The sequence below is a fragment of the Jaculus jaculus genome, chromosome 6, assembly GCF_020740685.1.
Source record: "Jaculus jaculus isolate mJacJac1 chromosome 6, mJacJac1.mat.Y.cur, whole genome shotgun sequence".
NCBI classification, from domain to species: domain Eukaryota; kingdom Metazoa; phylum Chordata; class Mammalia; order Rodentia; family Dipodidae; genus Jaculus; species Jaculus jaculus.
Genome location: NC_059107.1, coordinates 18035321 through 18048035, shown reverse-complemented (window position 1 = coordinate 18048035; position 12715 = coordinate 18035321). Strand labels below are relative to the sequence as shown.

The window sequence follows — 12715 nt, the reverse complement described above, 5'->3', positions numbered from 1 at the left end:
GAAAGAAATTTAGGAATGATGTAGGTTATTGGAATGAAAGTGTCATCACTGGAATTCAGGCCACTTGATCAAAGGAAAATCAGTAATATAATGTATAAATTATGTTTCTTTGTTTGTTTGTTGCCCACTCTAATTCTGGGGAGTGATGGGTGAGTCAGTGTATCCCAGTGTAATCTGTTGTCCGCAATATTACAGCAATGCAGGGGACATTGGGAAGAAATAAACTGTTCTACTAATTGTTGGCCAAACATTTATATTGTGTACTCTGTGATAACCTGAGTAGGATAGGAAATAATATTCTTCATTGTATCCAATTCTTCAATTTAAAAAAAAAAAACATACTGCCTATGATTTGCAAGAAATATCTACACCAACCATTTTAGTATCCTATGGTTTAATTATAGAATTCAGAAAGCTAATTGCTTCTTGATAAGTGATTAGATGAGTAACAATATTAAGATGATGATTTGCCACATTTTTGACTTTTTACTATTTAATTCTGCTTCTAAAGTATCTACTAATTTGAATAAATCCTGGAGTAGATATAAATGTGTGAATATCTATATACCAAGTTACATAAAACTATATATATATATATATATATATATATATATGACAAGTATTTTGTATAAATATGTATCTTGCTTAATAGCATGCAGCTAAGACTTCACAAATTCAACCTTTGAGGCCAATTCTATTTAATTACCCATGGTCGCTCTGCTCTCTCTCTCTCCTTTTTCTTTTTGCTGATGCTATTTTGTCTTCTCTACTCTGCCACTGTAACCCTAAGGATAAGAATGACCTATGCTCAAGGTCAAAACAGTCTTCAAGGTTGTCTAAGACATGATAGAAAGAGACAATTATGAGACACAGGAATGGAAATGATCATCTCTGATAGGCATTTTGTTTTATCTGATAACATTTTAATTACATCCATGACACCACATGCAGAGATAAAGGAAAACAACTTATGTTCAACAAGCTGTAAAACAAGGACATTCCAAAACAAACAAACAAAATGAGTTTCCCAAATCCAATATATAGTCACTACTAAGATCACTACTTAGAAACTTGAAATCTGACACTTCTTAGAGAAGCCCACACCTATGCTCTCGGATGTGCTTCTATCCTCTTCCAAAGTACCTTTCTATCTTTAATAAAACCCCAGTGTTGTATCATACTGGCCAAAATTGGAACTCTCTGCATTAAAGCCATACATTTGGGTGACCTGTGTGAACATCCTTACCACATTAAGGGAACTCCTCAGACCTCTGATGATGATGGTGTGAGGCTCTGTCTTCTCAGATGATATCGTTTAGTATCCCTTTAACAAATCAATGCCACTGCCATTAATCTGACATACGTAACGTGCCATACCAGATATACTTATTGAAATGCTGCAAGATTCCCTTTGGAGTTTGAAAATGTTGAGACAACTCTTCAAGTGATCAAGTAGGGAAGACAAGGACATACCATCACGAGACATTCCTGACCTATTCCAGTGATTGAACCAAACCTGACCATTTTAAAATTTTATGTTCACTGGTAAGAGAATTAACTGTTGTGGGTGTGGCCTCCACATTTGTAACTTGATAGATGGTTGTAATTTTTCTTATTGCCTCTATCCTTACTGAAATGCTGAGAAAAGGAAACACTTGACAATCTCTCATAAGATGATTGTGAGGATTAAAATAAAATGTCACGATCAAATGCCAAATTGCTATGGAAGGTTGTATCAGTTGTAGAGAATCCACTGAGCTTCACCATTGGTAGTTGGGCAGCTTTATAAAGCTACTTTAAACCAACCAATGTTTTCTGGTTTTCCAGAAACTTTATGGTAGGTGGTCCTTATAAGCCTGCTGGGAAATGATATAACTAAAAAAAATTATTGTGATACTTTGTTAAATTTTATTGTCACATGATCAGGGCTGTAAGAAATCATTCATGTTGTGTTCAAGATGGAATGGGATTACAGAAAAATTTAGTGAGTATTCATATTATATAACTAACAAAGAGTCTAAGGAATGTGGGCTGGCAAACAGTCCCCTCATTTACATACATATCAGTATCAACTAAAGCCATAAGAAGGTAATTAAAAGTCAGTATTTGGGGATCAGAACAACCTAGTTTAAAATTCAAGTTCTATAATTGTGGCATGACCTTGGGACAATTACCTTACAATCTTGGGATTTTTTTTTTTCCTTGGTAATTTATTTGTCTAACTCAAAAGACTGTTGTATTAAATTAAAAATTGGAGCAAAGTGTTTAGTAATTAGCCTAATATTTGCTAAGAGGAAAAAAATAGTGACTATAGTCTTAAAAATTTCTATGTTTTCATGATAGATGTCTACAGCACTGAATTCTACTTTAAGTTGTATTTATATAGCCAGCTGTTATAATTAACTTGGAAAAGAGTAATCTTATACAAATATTCCTTTAAAACCAGAAAGGGTTTTATTCTAATTCATACTGACTTGGAACTAAGGCAACTCAGAAGAGCAAAAAGAGAGGTGTGTGTGAACGTGTGTGTACACATGTGTGCATGTGTGTGTGTGCATGTGTATGTGCATATTTGTGTATGTTCGTGTGTGTATGCACATGGGTCTGTATGCATGTGTGTTTGTATAGATGTGTATGTGTTTGTGAAATCCCTGCCTGTTTGAAGGGCAGATAAATAGTATATTTTATGACCATCCAGCTCCAAATGTGAAGACTGACCACCCATCTATTTTTTTTTTCTAGTTTAGTTCTTAAACATGACCTCACCTACTTCGTACTTTCACTTGAATATCAGTAGGAGCTCAGTCAAATGGGCAATTTTATATTATACTGATGTAGCTGGTGAAATTAAACTTAAAACTTGGATCTTTTTAGAGACAAAGTCAGCTGATAATGTTTTCAGTAAATAAGCATGGGGAGACAAAAGTATTACCTTTTAGGTATATCCCTCAACTTTGGTGCATTCTAAATAGATTAAAAAATATTTTTTTGGTTTATTTTCATTTATTTATTTGAAAGTGACAGATAGAGAAAGAAAGAGGCAGATAGAGAGAGAGAGAGAGAGAGAGAGAGAGAGAGAGAGAGAGAGAGAGAGAGAGGGAGAGGATGGGCGCACCAGGGCCTCCAGCTACTGCAAACAAACTCCAGACTCGTGTGCCCCCTTGTGTATCTGGCTAATGTGGGTCCTGGGGAATTGAGCCTCGAACTGGGATCCTTAGGCTTCACAGGCAAGCGTTTAACCACTAAGCCATTTCCCCAACCCCTGAATAATTTTTAATGAGCCCTCATGCAGTACAACTTTTATTACCTTTTTATCTTTGGATATTTACATATTGATCATCCTCCCTGGGTTCTACAGAGCTCCAAAGAATATACTGAGTTCAGATGAAGAGATTAGAAACAGTGTGCTAAGTGAATGTGAAAAGGCTGAACGTCTATGAAAACTGCATTTGTGATCTTTACTGAAGTTGTGTTCTCTCTCTCTCTCTCTCGCCATATATGTGATAGGACCTGGAAACATTTACCTTGGCTGAGTTATGTTCACTGAAAGGACATGAGTCACATGGGATATAACATTGTTGAAAACGTTATAAGCAATATTTTTGACTAATAAAACATGTTGAAATACTTTGGAGACTTCCAAAAGGAAAAGGGTAGCATCTGTTGAAGTGAGGCTTGGTGAGGGGGTGGGGGAGTCATCATTTATAAAAAAAATAAACAAACCATGCGTGGTTGTTCACACAACTAATCCCCAAACTAAAGAGTGAGGTAGCAGGAGTGCCTTGAGTTCAAGGCCAGCCCAGGGCTAAGAGTACACTTCAAATCTCCAAATCAGCCTGGACTAGAATGAAACCCTACCTCAAAACAATGACAACAATAAATAAAATTAGGATAACATAAAAATAAAAATGTTTCAATATACTGCTGGCCCCATTCTTCAAAACTAAAATGAATAAAACATAAAATAAATGTTATGTGTTCTAATTAAAATGTTGGATTAAATGAGAGACACATACAGCAAAAGTGAATATCCTCTCAAGAGATGAGTCCTTAGAGGCTTCAATGATTAGTAATATTGACAAACATTACAGAGAAAAACAGCATTGAAATGAACTTCTCTTTTGCTCTATAGCTGGAATTCATTTATCATCTTCATTTAGCTATATGGTTAAGCAATTGTCTAGGCACTAGAGCACAGTTTGGTGGTTTTCAACCTGGAAGCATTTGCCAAGTTCAAGAAATGACAGTTCTGGGCAGTTGTCATAGTTAATCTTGCTCTCTTTCTGAGGGAGATGCTTTTTCTTACTGTTCAGATCATGGGCATTAGGGATACACATGACTTGGGAATCCCTGTTTTAGTTGTCAACTTCATAGGGCTTTCAATCTTCAACCCAGAAGGTACATAGCCTACATCTATACCATACGCCTTGATAACCATGTCTATACCAATAACTGTATTTGGTTATGGCTTGAGAATGAGTAACATTGTCTACAATAGCCTCACTACATGTCATGTAGTGGTATGGAAAAGTGGTGGTCGGTACAGCATCCTCACTAAACATAAGGAATCTGGAACAAAGTATTGGGCCTTAATCCTCAGAAACTCTTCAGATAGTTTTGACCTTTGATTATGAACCTATTTTGAATCCCTCTGGTTTCAAGTTAATAAAATGATGATAATGGTAATTAACTACTAAAGGGTAATTGTGTTGAATAGTGTCTATTAATCATAAAGGCATAAAATAATGGATCTACATGATTTTATAATAATTTAAATCTTAAGCTTCAGAATATATTTCATGAGAGGTATCCATGTTTATTTCTCTGCTGCATTTTTTTCCTGTTATGTACATGCATACATTTTATTCAGAATCATACATAGTACATTTCAAATAAAATTCATTAAGTAAACTAGTATACTGCTCTATTGTTTATTCTTATCATCTGAAAAGTACAACTGAGATAATGTACCAGGGTACAGTCAGGAAATACCACTTTCTAAAAAATGCAAATCCTAAAATAATGCATCTATGCAACAGTTTTCCTATTAGAAAAAAGGCATTTTTAATAATTCTCACTTAGATTTCCTTAACTGAAAACGTTTACATCATTTGAAAGATTTTAATGGAAAAAGTAATTTGTCATTTTTCAGACATGCATATATCAAACAAAGTGATAGACAAAGTCTATCAATTAGATCATTAATGAGATCTCCATGCATAAGCAAATTTTACCCACCTATATATATGGAGAGCATATATAGAAATATTTATGCTGTTGTTATTTCCAATTTTCCAAAATACTCAAAATCAAAAGGCCAAAGATATAACCCAGTGGTAGAGTATTTTTCTAAAATTCTCAAAAATACATGCTATTTATTATAAGTGTATTATTTAAATATTAAAGTTATTCCATATGTGTTTCAATTTGGTATGGTGTTTCTGGTACCTGCTTTCTGGCTTTTCTATCCCAAAATATCAATTCTTTATTAACTTTATCTACACAATTGCTCAAAACAGCTTATTTAAATATTGATTTTTTAACAACATAATAATGGGATGGATATTCCTCTAATCTTTCTAACAAACTAACTTTAGATTTGAATATACAGTGATTGTTTTATTTCTCTTTTCATTGTACCAGGCATGATGTAGCCTGACCTCTAGATGGCTACATGCATGTCTTGATTGGCACTTACCAAAGACAGTTCTGGCCGGAACTGACTCTCTGTTGAGCCAGAAGGAGACTTGGGAGAGGATAACAGTCATGATGCAGGGCAGGTAGGTTTGGATAACAAAATAGCCAATCTTTCTTTTCAAGTGGAAATGCGTAGTCATAACAACATATTCTCCTGAGGAATGGATTAGAATGAAAGGTTGAAACAATTGACTTTGAAAGGAAGTGGATTCAGAAGTTTTTGATGAGGAGCAGTCTTTGAGGTTAGACACCTTTTGTCCATGTGGTTAGCAGCCCTGGTAGGAAAATACTTTTGCACACAAGAGAAAAGAAACATTTTAACACAAAATAAACTCATTTTGACAAAGAGTTTGAGGACAGAGAACCTCATATTCTTCTAACATTGCTCTGTCATAGGTCTAAGAGACAAATCTGATTATACATTTACATTAACTATCATGACAAAGATGTACCTTATCAGTGACTTGTTAACAACACATCATAAGTAGACTGTATCTCCTTTATAACCACTGTCAGACAGATTTGGGGTCTAAAGAGGGTGCATTGGTATGGAAGCTGGGATAGTTCATTTTAGTTTTAACATTTCTCTTCTTTTTTTCTTTTTGGTTTTCCGAGGTAGGGTTTATCTCTAACCCAGGCTGGAATTCACTACAAAGTCTCAGGGTGACCTTGAATTCACAGAGATCTTCCTACCTCTGCCTCCCTAGTGCTGGGATTAAAGGCATGCACCACCATGACAGGAAGTTTTAACATTTATTTAAACTCAAGATAGTGATTTAGCATGGCCTGATATAGAAAGTGAAGCATATACTCTAATCCATTGTTTTTCTGTAATCTGTTTCCCAGGATGAACTGATCAACATCTTAAGGATACAATTCTTCGTATCTCACCTAGATTCAAATCATTCTCTGAATTATCCAGAAAATCTGTTTACAAACAGTGTTTTCATTTCATTTATTATTTATTTATTTACTTATGGTCTTTACATTTTTTTTTTTTTGTTTGATTTTTAAGTTTCTCAGTATTAGGGCTAAGCCCAAGGCTTTTTACATGGTAGGCAAGTACTTTGCCACCCAGCTGCATCCAGAGCTTTGAACCTGCTTTTTTGCTTCCCTAGTTCCTAGCCTGGTCTTGAAACAATGTGTAACACCTCTGTGAGCTCTGGAGCCTCCGCATTCTGGCTTCATTTACAGGTCTGGAGCTGTAGATAAACAATCTTAAGTACAGGAGAACTTTATTTTTCTTCATATGACAGGCTTTTTTTTTTTTTTTAAGTAACAAATCTTAGAAGTTTCGAGCCTGATTCACTCAGAAGATATGATTAGCTATCTGTGGGTGGAGGGAAAAAATAGATGTGTTCTGGGCGAGAAATAATCACTGTGCTTGGAATATTTCCCCACCATTCTCCCTACATGCCCCTTCAAAATTCTCTTTACTTGACTTACCATTTTGTCTCAGCACGTGGGCATCTGACCTTAGCTCCTGTAATGTGGCTACAACATTTTCATCCCCCTAACCAAAGCCTCTGTATCTGGCATGTACCTAGCTGCTCATTGGAGTGACAGTCCCTCCCATCTTGATGATGCACTTTCTTCATCCCATTTTCTCTTAACTCCGAGTTTCAGTTTCCTCTACTCTCTCATTATTTACTTCAAACAATCAAGTTCTCTCTGTGCCAGATATTTGCCTCCCTCTTCATTCAAAGAAGATGTATGAGTTTCTAAGGTAAATGAGGGTGGTTCTGTCCCTCACTTACTCTTTCTGGCTTTTCAAGAAGTTCACACTTCCTGCCCTGTTTTAATGGCACTTTTATGCAAGTGTGTAGATGTCTCCTTAGATCTTCAGCATAAGGGATTTGGCTCTCAAAATAAAGGCTGAGGGCTGGAGAGATGGCTTAGCGGTTAGGTGCTTGCCTGTGAAGCCTAAGGACCCCGGTTAGAGGCTCGGTTCCCCAGGTCCCACGTTAGCCAGATGCACAAGGGGGCGCACGCGTCTGGAGTTCGTTTGCAGACGCTGGAAGCCCTGGCGCGCCCATTCTTTCTCTCTCCCTCTATCTGTCTTTCTCTCTGTGTCTGTCGCTCTCAAATAAATAAATAATTAAAAAAAATAAAATAAATAAAATAAAATAAAGTCTGAATTTCCAAAATCTAAACCAGACAGTATATTTTGTGTCTCACAGATACTGGCTTTTCACTGGCACCAAGAAGTATGTTTAACATTAGTGCAAATTTGCCTTGGTGGTGCACACCTTTCATCTCAGGCCCGGGGAGGCAGGAAGGCTTTGAGTTCTAGGCCAGCTTGAGCTACTTAGTAAATTTAAAACCATCCTGAGCTTCTCAGCCAGAACATGTATCTCAAAAACAAAAGCAAGACACATAACAAGACTGAAAGTTCACATCGGTTAACTTTCCCCCACAATGAAATGATGGGCACACACCTATTCATTCATTTAGACTAAAATTTTGGGTTGATTCTTATTTTCTAAATTACATTTTGGGAAGAGAGGATAAGGAAACAGTTTAGATTTCACCTGGGCAGTATCACTCATTCACTCAATTTTTTTTTTTCGCATGGTCACTGCTTCAATCCCCTTGGGATATTTACTACAACAATCTGTTAACCATTTTATGAGCTTTCCCCGGACTCTTCACTCCAGCTTGTTCTAAATTTTAGCATATAGAGTCTTTCCCATAAGATCCTGCCACTCATTCTCTTACTTAAAATGTCTAAATAGGTTTCCACTTGGATGGTTAATCTTGGTGGCCACGTTGAGTAGCTTAAGGGGATTGTCTATAGTATACATCCAGGTGTATCCTTGAGGATAATCCTGGAGAAATATTCAAGTGAGTCAACAAACTGTGGCACAAAGACCTGCTATGAGAGTGCAGGCCTGAAGACACAGTCTGCCAATCAGTGGCTTAGGTGGGATGAAAAGGGTCAGAAGAAAACTCATCCATGCAAATGCATTCAACTCTTACTGGGTGTGTTTCTTCTACCTGTGCCCTGGCCACTACCACTCCCACCATTTATTGAGAACTAAGTACTTCCACTTTCATCATAGTTCTTGGTCTGTAGTGTTCCTTCCACTTTGGGAGATAAATAGAGCATTAAACAGCTGCTTTTTTTTTATTAATGAGTTAATTTATCATTTATTGATGTGCATATATCCATGTGGCATGCGTGTGTCTTGCTGTGCATGTGGAGTTCAGAGGACAGCCTCTGGGTGTATTTCTTTGAAACAGGGTTTCTTGCTGCTGCAAATTAGCTTGCTGTCAAGCTTAGGATTCTCCTGTTCTGCCTCCCATTGTTGTAGGCACTTTGGAAGTACAGACACATTGTGTGTCTTGCTTTATGTGGGTGCCTAAGAGAATGGAACTAAGATTGGGAGGCTTTGTAAGCAATTGCTTTTAACCACTGAGTCATCTCCCTAGCCTCACAGCTTCTTTTGAACTACCTCCTATATTTTTAGTGATATCTCCAAGGTTGTTTGAAAGAGAAAGAAGTGACCCATTTTTGAGAAGAAAAAACTGCAGAAAAACCAATGTTTCCAAAACTTTTCTAAAATTTAGCCTTGTGTGGACAAGCTCATATCACCTTTCACCACCTCATGGGTCCACATTATTATTCCTAACCACTCATTCAATTGTAGCTTGCAAAATATCACCAGCTCAAAGAAAAGCTTCCATCTTTTATATAATGTCAGGAAGATGAGTGCCTATGTATATTCCATTATCTTTTGTTGCGGCAATATGACATTTTTGCAAAGAACCTGAAATGAATGTGATTTTGGGGAGTCTGAGGATAGTTATTTGACATGATATTTGTATTTTAAAGAACTCCTTTCCCCAGCTGTTTAAGGAAAAATAGAACTTTTAAACTGTTGAAATTATACTCTTAAATAAAGTCTAAAACTGTATTAGAACACAACTTTTGAATAAAGGACAGCAAGGACAGAAATATGAAAATCAAGTTGTAATAATTTAAAAACCAAAGAAAAACACACAAAAGAAAATCTTATTTCCTAAATTGGATTTGGAGTCTAGCCACAAAGCGCTTATGTGCAAACATGTCAAATTCCTTTTTCTCTAATTTATCTATATAGTGGAATTGTAATCCAGATATGTATGGAAATCATCTAACCCCAAAGGAAACTAGTAAATTAGATGTGACAATATTACTCACATGTTGCAAGGTAAAATTAAGGCAAGTGGAAGAAATTGAATGTAATTTGGCAAAATGGTGTCAAGTCTTGGTATAGAGGTGACTTAATAAAGTGTCAATTATTGGAAGGTAAACACCTGGATTTTTCATCTGGGTTCACTTTTCTGATTTGTCTCCACAATATGATAATACTGATTAACTTTTTTCCTGGGCTACTCTGAGAATAAAATTAAATGAAAAAATATGTTCTTATAAAACATTTGAGACTTATGAAGAAATCTGAAATAAAGACAAATATATATTATCTCCAGTTTAGGAATTCTACCTTGTAGTAATCATGTAAAATCTTACTGACCATTGATTCCATATGATATTGTCTTGTTTCTTCCAGTGTTTTCTACAGATGGCTGGGAAAATGGCTCATGGTTTAACAGCACTTGTTGGAAAAGCCTGATGCCCAGGTTCCATTCCCCAATATTCATCATGTGTCTCAGATTAGTTTCAGTGGCAAGAAGCCCTGGTACACCTATTCTCATTTTCTCTACATCCTCTCTATCTCATAAAGTAAAATATTAAAATAAATATTTTACTTAAACTATTAAAGAGGGGTACTCCTTGTTCTATTTTAATAATAGATTTAAACATTACTGTAACACAAACAAGGAAGCCAAACAAAAGCTCTGGAAACATTGATCTTTCCGGTCCCATTTCCTTGTTTGAACTATGAGCTGACCAGATTACAAAAGAAGTGTTAAAAAAAAAAAAGAGCTTACATTCTATGCTCATAATCATTTCTTTAAGATGATTTTGTAGGTTTTATAAATGGGAGCACGGAAGTTCTTTGATGAATGTTGAGCATATAATGATTGAATATGCTTACCTTATTATTTTGACCTTTAAGGTCATTCTTAATCAACATCTAGAAAAGCCTCTGTATCAAGAAAGAGCTCTCTCACCATTTCTGAGTCAGCTATAATAAGGACTCATGATGGTCATTCCATGGGATTAGCTTAACTAACATAAATTTCTTGCGATCATTACTTTTTTAAGAGAATATTTGGGTCATCCCTGAATTTTTTTTTTCCCTGAATGTTTTTAAAACATGAAGAGCTACCAGTCTCCTTGTTTGCAGAATAGTGATATTCCTATGCCTAAAGGTTCATGTGATTATTTTTACTTCTCTGTATATATTCTATTTTATGCCCTGGGTCCTCTGATGTAATCTTTGTACAGACTCTCCCTGAAAGACCTGTAGGAAGCAGCATGTGACATGAAGTGCCTGGAATCTAGCTTTAAAATGCTTTCCCCAATGTGTTAGGCACAAATGTCCTATTACATGTCCTCATGGATCTGTTCTGTGTACTACCTTCACCATCATCACTAGTAGTAATGTCTTATATGTATCACACAAGGTTCATGCATTGGATCATTTTCTAACCTCCTGAAAAGCATTCTGTCATTTCAGTACCCCAGGGACTTATAAAGTAGATATAGGGGGAAAAGATGAATAGAGTATTAAAGATTAAAAGTTACACAATAAGTGTTAAAATCAACATTTGAACCTTGGTAGTATTACTTCAGAATCCATAATAATTTTGTACACTTGGCATGCATTTTTCATACAATTCAAGCTATGCCTCAGATATGTAGCCAGAGATTACCTTGAACTCCGGATCCTATGGCTTCCATTTCAATTTATTTTTGTTCATTTTTATTTATTTATTTGAGAGTGACAGAGAGCGAAAGAGGCAGAGAGAGAGAGAGAGAGAGAGAGAATGGGCACACCAGGGCCTCCAGCCACTGCGAACAAACTCCAGACACATGTGCCCCCTTGTGCATCTGGGGAGTTGAGCCTTGAACCTGGGTCCTTAGGCTTCACAGGCAAGTGCTTAACCGCTAAGCCATCTCTCCAGCCCTCTTGCTTCCATTTCCAAAGTGCTGGAGTTGCATGTTTGGCTGAGAGTTTGCATTCTTAATGATCATGCCTTTCCCTCCCCCATGTGTATGTTTGTTGTTAATCTGTGCTGAGTTGTTGACAGCCAGAATACCCAGTCTCAAATCCTAGCTCTGTTTCTTCTCAGCCATGTGACCTTTGGCAAAGAAATGAATGAACTTCTTGGTACTTCCATTTTCATTGCCTGCACTGTAATGATACTGTCTTCCTGATATTCTCCAACTTCCATCTCAATAAATGGAATAAATGGAACTTCTCAAATATATAAAATGCACACAATAATAATTGAACATCTTTCCAACCACTGAGGATGAAAGACTAGAATGGTGCCAATAAAGTTAGTGTTTATCTAACTCAACCACTAGCTTCTTAAGGGCAGACTTTATATCTTTCATTTCTTATCTAGGTTGTGTTACAGTATTTATTAATTAAAATAAATGAACAAATATAATTGGAACAATGAGTGAGGACATGGGCATTAACAAAGTATTGTATTGGTTTTGAAAGCTGATAAGGATGCATCATTCCTTATAACTATGCTGGATTTTACCAGCCAGATGATCAACAGTACTGAAAATTCTAGTTTTAATTTTCTTGCCCTGAATTTGATGGTATATTTCATGGCATCCCTTGGTTATCTAATATGTTTTGATTGTTTTTAAAAATCCAAGTATTGTGGTAAGGAGACATACTCATTTTCCTTCCATTTCCACTGTAGATACAGATATATTATGACCTGAACATGTGTGTCTTTGTGTTTACAGGTAGTGGCAGACAGGGAAGACAAATTATCTGAACTGATTATGTCTTCATATGGAATTTTCAGATGGACAAAGATGTGTTTTATCTAGCCAGTGTCGTTGTGTGTTCTCATGCTATCATTCTCCAACTGCCTGACAGAA

The 12715-nt window shown here is 36.2% G+C and overlaps 1 protein-coding gene across 4 annotated transcripts in view; it reads right to left on the bottom strand.

The window, feature by feature from the left end:
* Window positions 1–12715, bottom strand: part of Gabra1 (gamma-aminobutyric acid type A receptor subunit alpha1) — a 61533-nt gene that overhangs the window by 2886 nt on the left and 45932 nt on the right. For all 4 annotated transcript variants that reach the window (XM_045153584.1, XM_004661045.2, XM_045153585.1 and 1 more), the window contains exon 8: window positions 5699–5851. In XM_045153584.1, the coding sequence (XP_045009519.1) occupies window positions 5699–5851 (153 nt within the window). The remainder of the gene's footprint in view (window positions 1–5698; window positions 5852–12715) is intronic.